This window comes from Sciurus carolinensis, chromosome 11 (genome assembly GCF_902686445.1).
Source record: "Sciurus carolinensis chromosome 11, mSciCar1.2, whole genome shotgun sequence".
NCBI lineage: Eukaryota > Metazoa > Chordata > Mammalia > Rodentia > Sciuridae > Sciurus > Sciurus carolinensis.
This window is the reverse complement of record NC_062223.1, coordinates 71,149,773-71,172,558: the sequence shown is the minus strand read 5'-3', so window position 1 is coordinate 71,172,558 and position 22,786 is coordinate 71,149,773. Positions and strand designations below refer to the sequence as shown.

Sequence of the window (22,786 nt, the reverse complement as noted above, 5' to 3'; positions counted from 1 at the left end):
GCTCTTGTTGGACCTTGGGAATCTTAACCTAAGCACCAGATGTAAAGACTTCCTGGCCCCCAAAGCCTGGACCCTGTTGAGTGGGAAACTTCTGATTCAGTCTCTGACCTTTGTCTTCATACTCACAAACAACGTGGTAGTTCCTCCTTTACAAAAGAGAATTGCCTCAGATATCTTACATCCCCTGTTGCAAACCACATCCCATTACCCTGCATTACTTATTTTTCACCTTTTGCCTGTTCTCTTTTCTTGTCTTATTCTGTATCTGAAAGATCCTTGCCTCAGGTTTTCTCTTCTTCCTCTTATGTGTAGTCCCCATCTATGAGCCTGCTTCACAATTCCCAGTCTCTGATCCTTCCTTCTCCCTGTCTTCATTCCTTCCTCACCCTGTGGGAACAATTATAAACTCATCCTTCTTCTATCTAGACATCACTAAGAAGGATGTACTTAATATAAAGGATAAGAGAGGAATAAGTATAGAAAAAAAACAGATAACCAGATTTATTGCAGATGAAAGCATAGACATAGATATGAGTCAAACTTTTGAATCATTCAGTTAATAATAGCTACTAGATGTCAGGCAGGGTGGTACACATCTGTAATCTCAGCAACTAAGGAGGTTGAGGCAGGAGGATCACAAGTTCAAGGCAGACCCTCAGCAATTTAGCAAGACTCTGTCTCAAAAAATAAAAAGAGTGGGAGATGTAGGGGTTCGATTCCTATTACAAAAAACAATTAGAACTTAAGCTACATAAGCAAAAGTAACAGTGATCAGAGAGAAAGTGGTGGCTTCTATCCTGCCACGCTTAGAATACTGTGTCCAGTTCAGAGCACCTTGATTTAAGGAACAGTTTTGAACCTGTAATACAAAATAGAGGTGTCCAGGATAAAGAGTTAAAAACTAATTATTATAAGAAACATTTTGGAGAGTGTAGATATTTTAACTAAACAATGCCTTCCAAATATACAACTGACTTTGAAAAAAAAAAGAGAAAAAATAAAAGACACTAGGGCCATTGAGAGAAAATCATAGAGAAATCTGTTTCTGTTGGAAATAAATCCTTTCTACTAATCAAAGAAGAATTCTTTCTTAATTTTTGAGATTGAACCATGCTGGAAGAAAGCAATAACCAAATTTCCTTACCAGTCTTCTCCCAGAGCTTTAAAGGACCTGGGTACCCAGGGTCACAATGAAGTCGAAATATTTTCTTTGTCCTTTCCCTCCCTGAAATCCCTAGACTGCATCTGGGCACTCTCCCATGAAGGTCTCAGCCATAGAACACACAAGATCCCCTGCATTCGGTGCCGTGGGACTCTTGATACTATAGTAAGGTCCCTTCCAGGAAGAAGCTGGATTTCTGAACGTGCAAGCCATCCAGTACCACAGCACATGGGCTTTCTCTATTTTTTCATGGGTGCCACTATAACAATGTGGAGAAAGTCTGTTCTGTCTTTTGATGACACAGACGCTACTGACCGGGCACAATATTGATCCCCCTCCCTCATCCCCAGCACTCACAGGTAAAGCAACAGAGCAGGTCCTGCTTGAGGGGCCAAATGTCTGCATCTAGTAACCAGAGCTGGAACTGCTTCCTTGGTTCCATGAAAAAAAATCCAGAGGGTTTTATGATGCAGTTAATTCCTCACACTGTCCACCCACTTCTCCAAGCCAACTCGGAGCTATAGTTCTTTGGGAAACAGGGTCCTGGCCTCTGAGGAGCTGGGTCTCATGGGGACCGTCATCCTACCTTATGTTATGGTGCCACTGGGTGCCAGTCATTGAGATGTGGCTTTGAAACTGAGTTGAAATTCAAGTCAGTGTGTATTGCTTGATTATCCTTTCTCTTATAACACTCCCTAATTCTATGTTCAACATGCTGAAGTATTATCTTGATAGATTTCCTTATATTAAAACTTTCTAGAATTTATTTACAAAACTATACAAGTCTCTTCTTGTTGTAGTTTCCTGAATTCATCTTTGCTATTTGATATCTGTATCAAATTAGGCAAATAATTTAATCTATGTAAATCTTAGTCATTCCATAAATATTGACATTATTATCAACTATGTGTTCAGCACTAGATCAGACAAGATAATTATGGCTCCTGACTTCAAGATTCTTTTGTAGTAATTAAATGGCATTGTAGATTAGTAACTTTGTTTCAGTCAGCTTTTTCATCCCTGTGACCAAAAGACATTAAAGAGTGCAACACAGAGGAGGAAAAGTTTATTTTGGATCACAATTTCAGAGTTTCAATCCATAGTCAGGGAACTGCATAGATCTGGACCAAAGGTGAGGTAGAACATCATGGAGGAAGAATATGGCAGAGGAAAGCAGTTCAGAACTTGGGAATCAGGAAGCAGAGAGAGGTCCACTTACCAGGGACAAAACATAAACCCCAACAGCATGCCCCCAGTGACCTACCCCCTCTAAGCACACCTTTCCTGACTACAGTTACCACCCTGCTAATCCATCAGTGGATTCAACCATCTATTAGATTATATCTCTTTTTTTTCTTTTTCTTTTTTATTTTTACTGTAAACAAATGGGATACATGTTGTTTCTCTATTTGTACATGGAGTCAAGGCATACTATTTCTGTAATCACAAATTTACATAGGGTAATGTTGTTTGATTCATTCTGTTATTATTTTTCCCTTCCCCCTCACCGCTTCCACCCCTCTTTTCCCTCTATACAGTCCTTTCTTCCTCCATTCTTACCAACCTCCTTATCCCTAACCCTAAACCTAACCCTAACCCTAATGCTAACCCCTCCCACTCCCCATTATATGTCCTCATCTGCTTATCAGCGAAATCATTCGTCCTTTAGTTTTTTGAGATTGGCTTATCTCACTGAGCATGATATTCTCCAATTTCATCCATTTGCCTGCAAATGCCACAATGTTATCATTCTTCATTGCGGAGTAATATTCCATTGTATATATATGCCACAGTTTCTTTATCCATTCATCAACTGAAGGGCATCTAGTTTGGTTCCACAATGTGGCTATGGTGAATTGAGCAGCAATGAACATTGATGTGGCTGTATCTCTGTAGTATGCTGATTTTAAGTCCTTTGGGTATAGCAGGGTCAAATGGTGGTTCCATTCCAAGGTTTCTGAGGAATCTCCATACTGCTTTCCAGAGTGGCTGCACTAATTTGCAACACCACCAGCAATGTATGAGTGTACCTTTTTCTCCACATCCTCGTCAACACCTATTGTTGCTTGTGTTCTTGATAATCGCCATTCTAATTGGGGTGAGGTGGAATCTTAGGGTAGTTTTGATTTCCATTTCTCTTATTACTAGAGATGTTGACATTTTTTCATATATCTGTTGATTGCTTGTACATCTTCTGTGAAGTGTCCATTTCCTTAGCCCATTTGTTGATTGGATTATTTGTATTCTTCGTGTAGAGTTTTTTGAGTTCTTTATAGATTCTGGAAATTAGCGCTCTATCTGAAGTAAGAGTGGCAAAGATATTCTCCCACTCTGTAGGCTCTCTCTTCACATTGCTGATAGTTTCCTTTGCTGAGAGAAAGCTTTTTAGTTTGAATCTATCCCAGTTGTTGATTCTTGCTTTTATTTCTTGTGCTATGGGAGTCCTGTTAAGGAAGTCTGATCCTAAGCCAACAAGTTGAAGATTTGGACCTACTTTTTCTTCTATAAGATGCAGGGTCTCTGGTCTGATTTCAATGTCCTTGATCCATTTTGAGTTGAGTTTTGTGCAGGGTGAGAGATACAGGTTTAATTTCATTCTGTTGCATATGGTTTTCCAGTTTTCCCAGCACCATTTGTTGAAGAGGCTATCTTTTCTCCATTGCATATTTTTGGCACCATTGTGTAGTATGAGAAAATTGTATTTATTTGGGTTTGTGTCCGTGTCCTCTATTCTGTACCATTGATCTACCTGTCTATTTTGGTACCAATATCATGCCATTTTTGTTACTATTGCTTTGTAGTAGAGTTGAAGAAGTGGTATTGCGATACCCCCTACTTCACTCTTTCTACTGAGGATTGCTTTAGCTATTCTGGGTTTTTTATTCTTCCAGATGAATTTCATAATTGCTTGCTCTATTTTGTAAGGTACATCATTGGGATTTTAATTGGAATTGCATTGAATCTGTATAGCACTTTTGGTAGTATGGCTATTTTGACAATACTAATTCTGCCTATCCAAGAACATGGGATATCTTTCCATCTTCTATGGTTTCCTTTAATTTCTTTGTTTAGTGTTCTGTAGTTCTCATTGTAGAGGTCTTTCACCTCTTTTGTGAGATTGATTCCCAAGTATTTTATTTTTTTCGATGCTATTGTGAATGGGGTAGTTTTCCTAACTTCTCTTTCTGAAGATTCATCACTTATGTATAAAAATGCATTGGATTTATGAGCATTAATCTTGTAACCTGTTACTTTACTAAATTCACTTATGAGTTCTAAAAGTTTTCTGGTGGAAATTCCAGGTTCCTCTAAATATATAATCATGTCATCAGCGAACAGAGATAGTTTGAGTTCTTCTTTTCCTATTCGTATCCCTTTAATTTCTTTGGTCTGTCTGATTGCTCTGGCTAGAGTCTCAAGGACGATGTTGAATAGAAGTGGTGAAAGAGGGCATCCCTGCCTTGTTCCAGTTTTTAGGGGGAGTGCTTTCAGTTTTTCACTATTTAGAATGATATTGGCCATGGGCTTAGCGTACATGGCCTTTACAATGTTGAGGAATGTTCCCACTACCCCAATTATTTCTAGTGTTTTGTGCATGAAGTTATGCTGTATTTTATCGGATGCTTTTTCTGCATCTATTCAAATAATCATGTGATTCTTAACTTTAAGTCTGTTGATATGGTGAATGACATTTATTAATTTCCGGATGTTGAACCAACCTCACATCCCTGGGATAAAACCCACTTGATTAAAAAAAAAAAAAAAAAACCCACTTGATTGTGGTGCACTATCTTTTTAATATGTTTTTGTATGCGATTTGCTAAAATTTTGTTCAGAATTTTTGTGTCGATGTTCATTAAGGATATTGGTCTGAAATTTTCTCTCCTCGATGTGTCTCTGTCTGGTTTAGGTATCAGGGTGATATTGGCTTCATAGAATGAGTTTGGGAGGGTTCCCTCCTCTTCTATTTCATGGAATACTTTGAGGAGTATTGGAATGAGCTCTTCTTTAAAGGTTTTGTAGAACTCGGCTGAGAACCCATCTGGTCCCGGACTTTTCTTTGTTGGTAGGCTTTTGATGACCTCTTCTATTTCATTGCTTGAAATTGATTTATTTAAGTTGTGTATGTCCTCCTCGTTCAGTTTAGGTAATTCATATGTCTCTAGAAACTTGTTGATATCTTCGAGGTTTTCTGTTTTGTTGGAGTATAGATTTTCGAAATAGCTTCTAATTATGTTTTGTATTTCACTCGTGTCTGCAGTGATAATTCCTTGTTCATTCCGAATTGTAGTAATTTGAGTTTTCTCCCTCTTTCTCTTTGTTAGTGTGGCGATGTGTTTATCAATTTTGTTTATTTTTTCAAAGAACCAACTCTTTATTTTGTTAATTTTTCTGATTGTTTCTTTTGATTCAATTTCGTTGATTTCGGCTCTGATTTTAACTATTTCCTGTCTTCTACTACTTTTGGTGTTGGTCTGCTCTTCTTTTTCTAGGGCTTTGAGCTGTAGTGTTAATTTGTTTATTTGTTGATTTCTACTTCTTTTGTTGAATGTGCCCCATGAAATTAATCTTCCTCTAAGTACTGCTTTCATAGTGTCCCAGTGATTTTGATATGATGTGTATTTGTTCTCGTTTACTTCTAAGAATTTTGTTTCCCTCCTGATGTCTTCTGTTATCCACTCATCATATAATAGTGTATTATTTAATCTCCAGGTATTGGAGAAGTTTCTGTTTTTTGTTCTGTCATTTATTTCTAATTTCAATCCATTATGATCTGATAGAATACAAGGTAGTATCTCTATCTTCTTGTATTTGCTAACAGTAGCTTTGTGGCATAAAATATGGTCTATTTTAGAGAAGGATCCATGTGCTGCTGAGAAGAAAGTGTATTCGTTCTTTGTTGGATGGTATATTCTATATATGTCAATTAAGTCTAAATTGTTGATTGGTTATTGAGATCTATGGTTTCTTTATTCAATTTTTGTTTGGAAGATCTATCCAGCGTTGAGAGAGGTGTGTTAAAATCACCTAGTATTATTGTGTTGTGGTCTATTTGATTTCTGGAATTGAGAAGGATTTGTTTGACGTACAAGGATGAGCCAATGTTCGCGGCATAGATATTTATGTTTGTTATGTCTTGCTGATTTATGCTTCCCTTAAGCTGTATGTAATGTCCTTCTTTATCCCTTCTGACTAGTTTTGGCTTGAAGTCCACATTATCTGAAATGAGGATGGATACTCCAGCTTTTTTGCTGTGTCCATGTGCATGGTATGTTTTTTCCCATCCTTTCACCTTTAGTCTGTGGGTATCTCTTTCTATGAGATGAGTCTCTTGCAGGCAGCATATTGTTGGATTTTTCTTTTTAATCCAATCTGCCAGTCTATGTCTTTTGATGGATGAGTTCAGGCCATTAACATTCAGGGTTATTATTGTGATATGATTTGTATTCCCAGTCATTTGACTCATTTTTGTTTTTTGACATGATTTGGTTTCTCCTTTATTTGGCTATTCCTTTAGACTAGTTCCTCCTGTTGCTGATTTGCATCGTTGTTTTTCATCTCTTCCTCATGGAATATTTTGCTGAGAATGTTCTGTAATGCCGGTTTTCTTTTTGTAAATTCCTTTACCTTTTGTTTATCATGGAAGGATCTTATTTCGTCGTCAAATCTGAAAGTATGTTTTGCTGGGTATAAGATTCTTGGTTGGCATCCGTTTTCTTTCAGGGCTTGGTAAATGTTGTTCTAGGCCCTTCTAGCTTTTAGGGTCTGGATTGAAAAATCTCTGATATTCTTATTGGTTTCCCTCTGAATGTAAATTGATTCTTTTCTCTCATGGCCTTTAAAAGTCTGTGTTTATTTTGTATGTTAGATATTTTCATAATAATGTGCCTTGGTGTGGGTCTGTTGTAATTTTGTATATTTAGAGTCCTATAAGCCTCTTGTACTTGGTTTTCCATTTCATTCTTCAGATTTGGGGAATTTTCTGATATTATTTCATTGAATAGATTGTTCATTCCTTTGGTTTGTTTCTCTAAGCCTTCCTCAATCCCAATAATTCTCAAATTTGGCCTTTTCACGATATCCCATAGTTCTTGTAGATTCTGTTCATGATTTCTTACCATCTTCTCTGTTTGGTCAACTTTGTTTTCAAGATTAAATATTTTGTCTTCAATGTCTGAGGTTCTGTCTTCCAGGTGTTCTATCCTATTGGTTATGCTTTCTATGGAGTTTTTAACTTGGCTTATTGTTTCCATCATTTCAAGGATTTCTGTTTGTTTGTTTTTTTTTCAGTATCTCTAACTCTTTATTGAATTGATCTTTTGCTTCCCGTATTTGCTCTTTTAACTGTTGATTGGTGCAATCACTTAATGCCTGCATTTGCTCTTTCATCTCCTCCTTCAATGCCTGCATTTGCTCTTTCATCTCCTCATTTGCTTCCCTGATCGTTTTAATTATGTACATTCTGAATTCCCTTTCTGACATTTCTTCTGCTGTGCTGCCATTGGGTTTTATTGATATAGTATCTAGGTTTGTTTGGGACATTTTCTTCCCTTGATTTCTCATATTGGTCAGATGTCAGTGGGACTCTGAGATATTGCAGATTTCCTCTATTGGCTTATAGTGTCCCTGTAGATTTCCAGTATATCACCTCCTAGCCTTCAGTAGCCAGAAGTCTTGGAGGAACTTGATAATGCAGTGCTTCTGAAGAAAGCTGCCCCTAGCCCGCTACTGGTTCCAGGGCTTGGAGCTGGCTCTGTGCGGAAAGGCTCTCACTGGGCGGTCTGCTCCGAGAAGCTAGCCTTGAAAGGTGCCTCCCGCCGGAGGGAGCCGGGCTGCTTGGGGAAGTCCCTGGCTGCCCTGTCCTGGTCCCTGAAGCTGCCTGCCAGCCGGAGCTCACCACTCTCAGGACTTGGAGCTGGTTCTGTGGAGAAAGGCTCTCACTGGGTGGCCTGCTCCAAGAAACTGGCCGTGTGGGAGGAGCCCACAGCCGGAGTGTGTAGGGCTACCTGGGGAAGACTCTAGCTGCCCTGCCCTGCTCTGATAAGCCACCCCTATCCGTGCCTGCCTCCCAGGCCGAGCTTCACCCGGTGGGGGAGACTCACCCCATGGCTCTATTTTAGTCCGAGTCTCTCAATGCCTCCCCTTCTTGAGTCCTGGGTTCTGGAGCGACAGGAGATGCAGTCACCCTCTAGTCTGCCATCTTGTATCGCCCTAGATTATATCTTTCATAATTTAATAATTTATCCTCTGGATATTCTTGAAGTGCCTCACACATAAGCTTTTGGAGGACACCTTATATCTAAACCATAACACTTCCTGTTGTTCATAAAATAAAAGCAGCTTCCTTACTTTGGTCTCTTCAAGACTATATATGAGCTAGGCCATAAGAGTCATGAGGATTAAATTTACATCAATTTTATTCTTCACAAACTTGCTATATAGTGTTGGGCTTACAATGCACTTTTACCTAGTTAATTCAAGATTGTATGTACTGAATCACCTTCTAACCTCTCCTGCACAATTAGAACCACCTTTTTTTCTGAAAATGATTATTTTTATCATATTCATTGAATATCTCGTGGGGTTCTGTGATTATGAAGTGAAAGTGAAACCAGTCAGTTTTGTTGTATGATTTTTTTTTTTCCTTTACCTCCTAGGTTCAACCACAAAGAAGGCAAACAACTGGGTTCCACCTAGCATGTTGTGTATTCATTATTTCACAACAAGTCCGTTTCCTCCTTTACCCTGCTCTGTGCTGGGAGAGGCTGATCTTTATGGCTGCTTCTCTGGGCTCACTTGTTTGACTCTTTGCTTCTAGTTCAAATAACGGGAGTCACTTGCAGAAGACAAAAATATGAAAGGAGAGTGAGTCTGGGTGCTTACCCTGCCTATCTCTTTGCTGTAACACAGGTCTGATGGTGGATGTGTTTCTCTGTAGCCACAGACCTTGTAGAAAAGCAGCACTTGTACAGCTCCAAGGTTTCCAGGCTTCAGTAGATTCCCTGCCTCTCCTTGCCCCTTCAGGCCTGAGTATACAAAAAGCCTCTATTCCTCTATTTTAACACTTGTATGAATAACCTCTTTATTAAACTCCTCTCTACAAAGTCCTTTATGCTTTAAAATTTCTGCTTCCTCAACAGCACAGTAATTTGTACCAGAAGGAGACCCAAGAACTGATTCTCCAAATGTGATGCTGAAGAAAGAGGTAGAGGAGAAGGGAAGAGGGGAGGGAGGAGATACTGCAAACTGAAATGGAGGACATTGTGTTCCATGCACATGTGATTAGGTCAAAATGAACCCCAATATTATATATAACTATAATACAGTAATTAAAACAACTTTTAAAACGAGATGATAGGATTGAGTTATAGACTTGATGAGCAAATGGAAAACCTCCTTGCCAAGGAAAAGTGAAGCATGCATGAAGTGCAGTGTGGAGTGGCATCTCAGAAATGCCCATTACCACCAGTCTATGTAGGATGGTGGGCAGGTAGAGGGCCAGGTGCTGTGTGGTGAGAAAAAACATAGAATGAGTTCTCTGGGTTAAAATCCCAGTACCACCACCTACTATCTCAGCTACTTTGGACGAATCTCTACACTTCTCTGGGTCTCGGTTTCCTTAGTTACTAGTAAGGGCTAATATATAAACAGCATTTAGGGTTGAAATCATAGGTGTTAGCTATTGTCAACTGAACTAGTTTATATGTAATTCAAATTAATTCCCTTGTGTCCTCATATTTCCTCTTTGGGAAAGACTCCTCACACACTCCTCATCCTTTTTTCCAACTATTTACATTATTTAACGTAAAGCTGTGCCTCTAAAGTCCATTTATTCAGTTTACATGTCCTTGTTATACTGTCACTGGCAAAAAGAAAGAGTTCAGAGTTAGTTTTCCTGATCACATTTTTTGGAGATAAAATAAAATGGCTGGGGCTTGAGCTTGCTAGGAGTTCATACCAAAGAACAAAAGGTCAAACATGGGAAAGGAGACATTCTTAGTGAATGGGAAAGGGAGGATCCCAGAATAAGATCTTAAGGATAACCTGCTCTCTTAGACTAGGCCATAGAAGAAGGGAGGGATGGGGAGCAGGGGGAGGGACAGGAAAGGGACAGGGAGAAGTACTGAGGAAAGGCCAGAGGAGGGAAAGGAAGCAGCAGAAGAAGAAAAGGAAAAGGAAAGGAAATTCACAAGGGAAGAGGAGGAGAATGGAGGCGAGAAAAGGGTAGGGGGTAGGAGGAAGGGAAGACTATCCCTTGATAATCCTTAACCCAAGTCTGCATTTATAGTATTTTATGGGTAGAACCCACATAACTTAGGTGTCCTCAAACATAATATATATACAGAGTATTACTCAGCCATAAACAAGAATGACTTTATGACATTTGACAGCGAATGGATGGATGTGGAGACTATCATGCTAAGTGAAGCAAGCCAATCCCCCAAAACTGTCGAATGTTTTCTCTGATAGGTGGAAGCTAACCCACAAGAAAGGATGGGGAAACGAGGGGAAGAATAGAAGCGCAATAGATTAGACAATGGAGAATGGAGGGAAAGAGAGGGAATAAGAAAGGAAAGACAGTGGAATGAATCTGACATAACTTTCCCAGGTTCCTATCTGAAAACAATACAGTGAAGCCCACCACCATACATCCATAAGAATGGGACTCTACCTAGAATAAGATATATTCCATGTTTGCATAATTATCCAAATGGATTCTACTGTCATGTAAAACTAAAAGAACCATAAATAAAAATAGAGTAAAGCAAAAAAAAACCTCTTAAACTCTTAAGCAAATTGTTGGCTTTATTGGCTTAAAATTATTTCTAACACTGTTTTACTACTTAGTCTGATCTGCATGGTTAACTTCTTCCATCATCATATTGATCCTTTATGTTTTTCTTTTTTGATAGGTCTAACTAGGAGTGTATCAATTTTATTAATCTTTCAAAAAAACTTTAAGATTTATTGATTTTCTCCATTTTCTATTTTATTAATTTCTCAATGCTGGTTACCTTGGGCTGAATTTATTCTTCTTTCTTCCATATTCTTTCTTAAATTGTCAACTTAAATAATTGATTTTAAATCCCTATTCCTTCCTAATATAAGCATTAAATGGTGTGAATTCTGCTCTATTTTCTCTTTAGCTGACCTTATGCCTTTTGCTTTTGTCATCATCAAGCAATTTGAAATATTTTCTATCTTGCCCTGTGATTTCTTATGTGATCCATGGTTATTCAGATGTGCTTTTTTAGTTTCCAACTATTTAGGGGTTTTCATTGCCATCATTTTGTTACTAGTTTTCAATTTAATTCTGTGTTGATAAGAGAATATATTCTGTACCATTTTATTGTTTCAAATTTTATTGATAAATTTTGTGACCCAATACACAAAAATAATGCCCTTGCCTCCCCCAGTGGCTTTCCAACTCACATGTAACATTATCAGCAGCCACTAAGTTCCCTTGCCCAAATGTACCTGTCTCGCTTATGTTTGTTTTAAGTAAATGACATCAGAGTTAAGATGAAGGGTATTTTCTCACATTGTGGCCCTCTCAGATGCTTTGAAGAGACCTTGTTGCTAACCATGAGCCCAGTGATGTGTGATCACTGTTCAACATAGAGGGTTTGAAGACACTCTAAAACTAAGCAAATCTTGGGACTTTTCATTCCCATTCCAGACAGGGTTGCAAGAAAGACGTCATAAACAGAGCTGTCATCTATTTATCTTATTCCCAAATCCCTCTGACAAAAGGACTAGAGAACTATGGGAACCAGGAGAACAAATATATATACAAGTGTGTGTGTGTATGTGTGTGTGTGTGTGTGTGTGTGTGTAGGGGGGAATATTCATGAATCCAGCTATCCAGATACATCCCAATGACTGGAGCCAAATGCCTGTAGGGTGTTCTTAGCATGAGACTAGTAGGACTAGGAGGACTGTTCACTGTAGAATGGCCTCTGTTGATATAGTCCATACTAGCCATGAGTTCTCAGCTGTGTCTGTGGCAGAAACCTCTGAAGAAAGTAATTAGAATGGGTTCAGATCAATCCTTTAATGTAGAACACCCTGAGCACTCGTTGGCGGATCTGCCGAGTTTTTACCCCATAGACAAGAGGATTGAGGGCAGGTGGCACAAGGAGGTACAGTGTGGCCAGAAGAACATGGACATGATGGGGTACATGGTGGCCAAAGCGGTGAGTGAGGAAGGAGAACATTCCAGGGACGTAGAAGACCAAGATGACACAAACATGAGATCCACATGTGCTAAAGGCCTTGAGTCGAGCCTCGCCCCCTGGTACCTTCAGCACTGCCTGCAGGATGAAGGCATAGGAAACCCCAATGGCCAGGACATCTAGCCCAACCACAAGAAGTGCCACTGCCAGCCCATAAGCTCGGTTCACGATGGTTTCTGAGCAGGCAAGTTTTACCACAGCCATATGTTCACAGTAGGCATGGCCTATGACCGTGCTCTGGCAGAAGATAAGGTTCTGCAACAGGATGGGGAAGGGGATGAGGAGGATTAATCCACGCAACAGCACTGCCACCCCGATGCGCCCTATGACCCCTGGATGCAGGATGGTGGAATGATGCAGAGGATGGCAAATGGCCACATAACGATCCAGAGCCATGGCCACAAGTACACCAGACTCCATGGAGGAGAATGCATGAATGAAGAACATCTGGGTCAGGCAGACTATGTACCCAATCTCATGAGCGTGGACTAGGAGCACAGCAAGGGCTTTGGGTGCAGTGGAGGAAGCCAGGATGAGGTCAATGGCAGCTAGCATGGCCAAGAAGAGGTACATAGGTTGATGCAAGGATGATTCACCCCAGATGATGAAGACGATGGTAATGTTGCCCACCACAGCAAGGACATAAAGGACACCCAAGGGCAAAGCTATCCAGTGCTGACTTTCCTCTAGACCTGGAATACCTACCAGGAAAAAAGAAGGCTGGGGCAGCCTCCAGCTGGAATTGCTAACGGCCATCATCAATGGCTCAGAGAAGGAAAAAAGGAAAGAAACCAAGACCATGATTTTTCCACTCCTGATATGTTACCACATAGTCCAGATCTGGCTGCCATCTCCACCAGAAGAATAAAGTTACTTGAACTGCAAGACAAGGGAATGAAGTTAGATACAAGGGGAAAAAAATCTCCTTTTCTAGAGATGATCTCTTTACAGGTGAGACTTCCACATGTGCGAATTAGGATAAATCTAGTTTTATTCAGAGATTAGAATAAACACATGCTGCCTTTGGGAGAGATGCTTAAACGTTACCATTCAATTATTTGTATTTCAGAACCGTCCATTTAAAAGAACTCTCTTTATTCATTCTCTGGGTGTAATAAGACAATCTGTTACTTTTGAAACTAGTCTCCTTCAGTTTCCATGATGTAGCACTCTAAAGTTGTTCCTCCTACAACCCCAGTCCCACCATCTTTTCCATCTTATTAGAGATTGATTCCAGGGTTCCATCCTCTCTTCCTTTCATAATATTGTACATATCTCCGATTTGAGTTCACCAATTCACATACTTTTAACTATTTAAATACTTTCGTTTCTTCCAAACTTACAAGTCAAATATCTTTCTGAAACAAAAGATAGTTTTATATTTTCTTCACTGCAGACTATGCACTCAACATATTCAAGCCTGAAGAAACTTGCCTGTCCTTCCCAAATCTTCTCAATGTTTTGTCAATATTTTGGGGAATTATACCTCTATCTACCTCTCCAACCTGATCTAGAACATTGGAAACTATCTTTTTTCATTCTCATCTTTCATCCCTTTTGCCCCTTCACCAATTCCTTTGACTTATTTTCAGTATCTCTTATAGCCACTCTTTTTTCCCAACCCCCAAAGTCACAGTCTCAGTTCACACTCCCAACTTCTCTCACCTGGACTGTGTTATTAGGTCCTTCTGCCTTAGCTTTTGGTCTGTCCCCAGTCCACTTTCAACCCTGAAGTCAGGGGGTTTTTCCTAAAATGCAGATGTGATCGTGTTACTCCTATGGTTAAAATCCTTCATGAATTTCATGTATGAAACAAAATCACACTTTTAGGACAGGCATATGAAGGTTTTTTAAAATAATTTATTTATTTTGATTCATTATGAAGATTGTCTTGTGTATTACTTTTGTCTTACAGTTAACATGTTCCCACATGTGTGTTTTGTTTTAGCTAATGGTCCTGGGATTAATGTTTTGTTTAGCTAATGTTTGTTTAGCTAATGTTGTTTTAGCTAATGTTCCTGGGATTAGAATTAGACCATTCTATTTTGTATATTCCTTTTGTGTATTTTTTCTTCTTCCTCATTTATCTGAATTGATACTGCTTATCCACGGAACTGAGTCCACTCTCTGCCACCCCTCAGGAAGATTCACTGACTGTGTTAGGCAGTGCTCATTAGGTTAGGAATTCTTTATTCTATGATCATCCTTCTTTTAATCCATAAAGTTCTGATTTTTCACTACTGTTAAAACCCTTTTAATATATTAATGGTTTATTTCAACAGAAAGGATCATATTTCATTAAACTTGGTAATCAATCACAAGTTGTCATGGTGGACACTTCACAATATAGAAGGAAAAATACAAACTTTGGGGACTGATTCAGGTGTAAACTGTTCATTTCATATTCAAGGAATAAAATTTTGGCAGGCTACTTAAACTCTGAAAGGTTTCATTACTTTATCTGATAGTAAGATAAATAAGATCAATTCACAGGTTTATAATAAATAGCAATGAAATGCTACATGTGAAGTCTGGATACATAAGTCATTCTATAAATTATAGTTACTATTATTAAAATTAATAATAAGGGATGACCTACTATGAGATCACAGATTTCTTTTTTCTTTGTCTCCTGTTTCCAATTTATATATATATATATATCTGTCTCTTCTCATGAAGATATAATAACTCAGTCTCTGTCACCCTCATGTAAACATCAAGTACCAAATAAACAGGTGTTTTATTTAACCATTTGATTAACCCCTAAAGGACCAAAACAAAATATCTGAAACTACACACGCTGTTGTCTATACATTTGCTTTAAAAGACAGATGACACTCTGAAATAATGTTTTTCTGTGTTGGGGTTATACACACGTATATGTAAAGATAATCAGGAATGATTCAGTTCTTGTGGACTATGCATTCATAGATCATTCAGTGTGCCTTTTCCCAAATCAATAATGGCTATAATATTGCCCCAAAACTCTGAAAACAATAACAATAAAATTTGATCTGCCTGGTGGGCATGTATCTCCCAGTCTTTGTTCTTCTTTCAGAATCAGCTTAAAAGTGCAGTGACATTTCTGTTGAGATCCCAAGGTGAATCATATAGTTATACAAAAATTCACCTTTCAGTACTTAACATTTCACACAGTGAGAAAGCTGATACCTTTCTTAGTTACCCTCTTCTGCCATGAGATTAAGCCCATCTCCCGTCTTAGCTGAGAAGGGAAAGAGTAGCTACACATTTGTGCAGGGTGCCATGGCTTCAGTACAAGCAGCATCCATGGAGCACTGAAGCTGAACCCACCTCTGTGTACAAGAGAAGCAGAGATGCTTGTGCTGTGTGCAACCTGCCTCTTCTTTGTCCTGTGTGACTCCTGAGCCTACAGTAAAAGCCTAAAATTGCTGTTAAGTGTTAATTGTTAAAGTAAACAAGAGATTCCCTCTGTGTTCCTTAGAGGAAAAGAAGAAGGAACTTTATTCCCAGGAACCTAAAGGGGAAGATGCATTTAACTCTCTGACCAGGAAGCAAAGAGATTGATTAGCAAAGAACTAACATTGCTCAACTCCTACTGGGTTATGTAAACTCAATCCAAGCAGCCTCTCTCCTATGAAATTGTACTCCAGTTCTGTAAGACAGTAGGACATGGCTCCTTTACTTCCCTGTCACAGTCTCTTCACTGCTTTGTTAATGCATTGATTACTTCACACTGTAAAACCAGTCAGTGTCAGTCCTTGAAGAGTAGGGATGATGCCTTCCTTATTGGAGCAGTCCAAGGACAAACTTCACAAGGGCCTAGAAGCTAGTTGGTACTCAGTAACATTGGCTAAATAAACATCCATGTGATTAAAGAATAAATGAATAAATATACGAGAATCTTAAGAGAAATAAGAATTGTGGGAACTTGACAAGGCAGAGGCTCAACTTAAGGGACAAGAATGATGTAACAGACAGTGGAGAATCTCTTGACGGAAGAACTAGCTGAGCCTCAGTTTCCTTCACCCTAAGAGATACTCTGGATGCTCTGTGACAGAACAGGCCCTGCTGAATCTCCCTGCCTTAAGAAGCTAGAATGGAATCCCCAGATGTGTATTGGAAATGAGGAAATTCCTGTGATCAGGAGCAGTCACTTCTGCCACTAAGCAGAAAGGGGGTCTCTTCTTCAATGTGACCTTTCTCCTTAATCTTCTTAACAGTGACCGGGACTCCATGAGAGTGAGAAAAAGGGAGAGACAAGAACATGGACAGATACTAGAGGAGGGCACAGAACCAATGTGTCCATGATAATGACCTAATAGTAGAGGAAGAAAATAAAAGTCAAGCATTCAGAAGTAGACCTCCAGATAACAAATCTGGACACATAGATAATTAAAACAATATGCCTGACAGTGCACTGTTCCCTAATCTCTGGGATGTCCTTACAAATGCACATTTTAGTCTTAAGTTAGCCTTGAGAGATACTCAGCAACACAGAGAGAATTTAGAAAAAGAAAAAATGCCCAGACTCAGAAAGATTCCACTGCACCCTCCCTGCTCAGTTTCAGGGATTCCCAGACTACAGTTCAGTCTCCATGATGTCTTTCTGCACTAGCTAGGGACTAACAATGATGAAGCGGGTAATTTACTTAGAAGGCTGCACAGCAGTCTCTGAACACTGGAGAGAAAACCAAACACATTACTCAAGGTCTATGCAGCTAAAGTTTTCCAACGATATGAAACATGAGTACTAGACCTGGCAAGACTAGTATAGGATTATGTCCTCACGTACTGTATGTGCTGGTGAGAATGCTGACCGAAGATCATGCTCAATGTCCTGGGACTGCCTCAGGATGACCACGAAGGTTTAATGACATCTATCGGCATCTGTAAACCCACAGGTTAGCTTGCAGCAATGTGTCCTCCTCTAATCTCTCTTTGTGTTCTTGACTCTCTCTCTCAGTGCCCAGGTCAGACCTGGAGAAAATAACTATTCTGTCTCAGGAGGAATTAAAACTAAGAGATATTAAACCAGAGGTATTAGGAGACTCTGAACCACACTAACCAAGCCAAGAAATAAGGCCCATCACAAGGGCTGTGAGTAAAACAAAAGTTAGCTCCCAACAGGCTTCCCTCAAACAATAAGCCCCAAATCTGATCTCATTTTCCACACCTAAAATCCTATGCACTGTCTCGTTGATGGTTCTCTCATTTTTACCTTGAAAGTTCATTCTTGATGTTTATCCAAAGTAGGGATGGTGACTGTGGACAAGGCACTGGGAGGGTAGGATGTTATTATCAATAAGCAGTTCCCAGAGGACTCACAGACACACCTGGGCAAAGTCAAAGCTAGCCTGAAGATTGGCAGACAGCACCTGGTACCAAGGATACTGCCCTCAGGGATGGGTGGTTGGGCAGAAAGGAAGAACAGGTAGTGGCACCTACACCTAAACAGAGTCTCACCTATGCCCATTGTTAATTATGACCCATACATCATCCTGTACATCCTGAGGGCTATGCTAGGAAACCTCCTGTTCAGTGACCTGGGAAATTCCAAACTGCTCTGGAGTTCAGACTTCTCCTTGTCCCAGAACAACCTGAAATCCCAGTAAATTATTTTAATATGTACTGTATTTCAATTCTCTTGTTCCTCCAGGTCTTAGGAGTCTTGACTGCTGGAAACTCTTAACTGAGTCACAGGAGGGGTATCCCACTGGGTTAGATGAGGCATTTGAGAAAATGAGGTCACAGTTGAGTTTCTTTCTCTGCCCATCCTGCTTCTCTCAATATTTGACAGGCGTCATTCCCCTGTATACTTCACAATGAACTTCCTGTGTGTAAAAATCAGTTTCAGGGTCTGTTTCCTGGGAACACAAACTAAGAAAGATGATGCCTGCCTCAGAAGCAATTTGCTTCTTCTCTGTAGCATTGTGACACACTCAAGGACACCCAACCTCCTTTCCATAGCAAGTGTGGGATAAATAGGGCTTATCAGTCCAGCCCAGGAAACCCCCAACAAGATGCACTGAATCCTCCTCTACCATATTTCCCCAACACCAAGAAACTCTTTCCTCAGTCCCACCTCTGACTAAAGTAGCTACCACATCATCCTTCACTTCAAGGGCAGGTGGCTATCTCTCCTTGGGAACACTGCACAATCCTCTCATTCATCCAGTCAACAAGTATTTCATTCACAGCTGGTACAAACCTTATTCATTCATTCAATAAATACAGATTTTCTATGACTTACAATTTTTCAGTTTTACAGTGGTGCAAAAAATGCTAAGAATTCAGTAGAAACCACACATTTTGTATTTTGATTTTTCCCAGTTAGGAATACATAATAGAACATTCTCTCTTGGTGTTGGTAGCAGCAGTGAATCACGCAATCACAAAAGGAAAGAGCTGATATTTACAGTGCACTATGTCACTAGGCTAGGATGTTCAATAGGTTAGCTATATTAAATATGTATTTGATGGCCACGCATGGTGGTGCAGGCCTGTAATCCTAATGACTTATGAGGCTAGGACAGGAAGATTACAAGTTTGAGACCAGCCTAGACAACTTAGCAAGAAACTGTCTCAAAATAAAAAATAAAAAGGGGTTGGGATGTACAGTTCAATGGTAGAGTGCCTCTGGGTTCAGTCTCTACTACTGAAAAAAAAATCCTTGACTTATGTTTTCAACTTGCAATGTGATCCCATTGTAAATCAAGGATCATCTGTATTAAATATCTACCAACTCCAGGTACTCCACTAGATGTTGAAAAAAGTAAGCAATATGGTAAAACAATCCTGTGAGTCACTAGATGATATATATATTAACTACATGATCACATAAGTAATTAATAGTAGTTATAAGTATAGGAAATTAAACCTACAGAGTGTTAAGAGTGTACAATACGTAGACTTTTCTAGACTGGGGAGCTCAGAAAAGATCCCCCTAATTCAAGTCAGCAACTAGAAGAACTGGTTAAAGTGAAAGGAGGTGTGGGGTAGATTGAGGGTACAAACTCCATACGGCAAGAAGAGAGAGAATTTGATATTTTCAAAGACTTGAAAGAATTTTTTAAATTCGGGATTATAGTACTCAGGAACTCAGACTACCGTGTAAGCAGGAACCTGTGCACACAGGGTCTTTTAGGCCATGTTAAAGAGCTGTGCAAAGTCATGATGGATTTTAAGCAAAAGACTAAGACATGAGCAGACTTTCATTAACAAAACATCATCCAAGGAGAATGGGTAGGAAGCAAATGCAGCATTCTCTAGAGAGGTTCAAGTATATGTCATGGGAATGGATGGATGGATTAGGGACCTTTGGGGATAAAGAAATCAGGGACATGAAAAGCCAGAGTGGTCAATGGGTCATCCACATGAATACTGATATCTCCCACAGGGATCAAAATATAGATTTTGACCATGTCATCATTTAAGGAAGAAGAGTAATGACAAGAGATAAAAATTAACTGGGAGTGGTAGAAAATAATATACGTGAATGGCATGAACATCGAAGAAGCACCAGTCTGCGCTTATTTGTTTGCTTGTCTGTTTTTGCAGGAAAGAAGTGAAAATTGTACTTGGGAACAAGCACACTAAACTCTTCCACCAAATCAGATATAGAAAAGAAATATGAGAAAACAAGTGGTTCCTACTTAATAGAAGGTATGACATTTTCATTAGACATAAAGTGAAAATAATGATGACATCAGCTCTCCATTTTGTGAACATTAGAGAATATGTGTGCAAAGTTTTTATCTCAAGGACTCAAGGTACCATGGAATAATAACTGAAACACAGGAGCTACCCTTATGAACAAGATTTTTCACTAACGAAACATATTCAAAGTAGAATTGTTCACAGTTATTTTCCTCAGAGCACTTAGAGACCTCTAAGCCCCTTGGTGGTGCCCATCATTCAATCCTGCACCCATCTAAAGAAGGCTTCCCTGCAATCCTGTGGCTAGTCCACCTCTCCTGAAGATTGTTGTTCAACTCTGTCCCATGGAACAACTGCAAGGACAATGTGGGTCTCCACTTTCTGCCTTCAAGAATTATCTTCTTGCTAATAATCTTGAAGATTAATATTTAAAGAGGAAAAGGGGATCATAGTATATGGCATAAAACAGGAACTACTTAAGAGAAATATTTGAGGCAGACCTCCGCTTCCTGGGACAGGAAGTTTAGCCCTAACTCTCTGCCTACCCACCTGTCAATGCAGGCCCCTGCTCTTCTAAACCTTGCTCATACATAAAGGCCTTTTTACCCAATCCAGTCCATGCCCCACTCCTGCCACTCACCCTCCAATGAAGATTAGTTCTCTATGATTTTGAACCACTATGACTTGAAACCAGTCTCTATCAGGGCACTACCACATTTTATCATAATTGCTGCATTTTCAATTTCATCTCACCATCACATTGAAAGCCTGCTACATATCCAGACATGAAAGAAAATAATTAAGAAAAAAAAAGAAAGGGGAGCAAAAGAAGAAAAGAAGGAAGACAAATGCCATTATTTTCTGTTTGTTCTATGCTTATGCACAACTAGTGAGTCTGTCTTACAACAGTATTCATGTCCTCCAGTACCTCTGCAGTGTACAAGATACCATCACTTGAAATTATCTTTGACAAGGCTAAGTTAAGGAGATGTCAGTCTTAGTGATGATAGTAAAGAAAGCAGTATTTGTGATATAATTGTGATGACAATGGTTTATTTCATTTCTTCAATAAAATATATTGAATGCCTACAGATATGGACACTTGTTATTCATTTATTCAAAAACACATACAATGTTAATGTGACTGATGAAGAAATACACTAGGGTCTGTCAAAATAAATATGTTTATTAATCAAACATTTATTAAGAACATATCACATGCAAGAACTATGCTAAGAATACAATAGAAATCACTGTCTACTAGGGATGCAGGACAGAAATCATTATATATACATATATATCCATATACTTTATATACATATGCACATACACATATATATGTATATATGATATATATAATGATATATATTACATACATAGTATAACATGATATATATAATGATACATATTGTTATATATCATTACATTTTTATATATAATTATAAATTATACTGGATAATGAAAGAAACATACACAGTACTCTGAGGTGAGAAAATGAGTGACTGAATGTAGTTAGAAAAATCTCCTCCAAGAAGGTGAGACTGGAACTGAGATTCAAGATGAGTAGAAGTGGTGAGGATGGAACAGGGAGTTGCATTTCCCCAAGAAGGAGCTGGGATATTCCTGGCTAGAGGGAACATACACATTTGAAGAAGCTGAAGAAGGGCACTTGTGTGATTAGGAATGTATAACACTCAGACAACACTATAAATTTCAAAGACATGTAAAACTTAAGAACACATGAAAGCACAGTAAAGTGGGTTCCAATGGTAGGGACTTGGAAAGGAATGGGAAAATAGTTAGAAATGAAAACAAAAAATAAGAAACAGAACAAGAATTTTAAAAATTATTATTGTGTTCAATAAACTTGGAGCATACTTAACTAAGTCTGTTCTTGGGACTAAAACTGAAGAAATAAAATAATGATTATTTCTTCCAAGAGGTAAAAATACATAATATTATAGGAGTCATCAAGGTCATCCAACTCAAAAAAAAAAAAAAACTGAAAAAATACATAAAATAAAGAAACCAGCTAAGCCCATGGCCAACATCATTCTTAATGGAGAAAAACTAAAACCATTCCCTTTAAAAATGGGAACAAGACAGGGATGACCTCTTTCACCACTTCTATTCAATATTGTCCTCGAAACTCTAGCCAGAGCAATTAGGCAGACTAAAGAAATTAAAGGATACGAATAGGAAAAGAGGAACTTAAGCTGTCACTATTTGCTGATGACAGGATTCTATATTTAGAGGATCCAAAAAACTCCTCTAGAAAACTTCTACACCTCATCAATGAATTCAGCAAATAGCAGGCTATAAAATCAACACGCATAAATCTAAAGCATTTTTAAACGCAAGTGATGAAACAGCTGAAAGGGAAATGAGGAAAATAACTCCATTTGCAATAGCCTCAAAAAAAAAAAATAAAATACTTGGGCATCAATCTAACCGAAGAGGTAAAGAATCTCTACAATGAAAACTACAAAACATTGAAGAAAGAAATTGAGGAAGACCTTAGAAGATGGAAAGATCTCCCATGTTCTTGGATAGGCAGAATTAATATTGTCAAAATGGCCATACTACCTAAAGTGCTATACAGATTCAATGCAATTCCAATTAATACCCAATGATGTACCTTACAGAAATAGAGCAAGCAATCATGAAATTCATCTGGAAGAATAAGAAACCCAGAAGAGCTAAAGCAATCCTTAGCAGGAAGAATGAACCAGGGGGTATAGCAATACCA

General features: G+C 38.9%; 1 protein-coding gene across 1 annotated transcript; it reads right to left on the bottom strand.

The window, feature by feature from the left end:
* Positions 1–12,204: 12,204 nt before the first annotated feature.
* On the bottom strand, positions 12,205–13,200 carry LOC124960522 (olfactory receptor 52L1). Its single transcript, XM_047519340.1, has one exon. It carries the CDS (start codon positions 13,198–13,200, stop codon positions 12,205–12,207), a length of 996 nt encoding a protein of 331 aa, XP_047375296.1.
* Between the last annotated feature and the right edge of the window lie 9,586 nt (positions 13,201–22,786).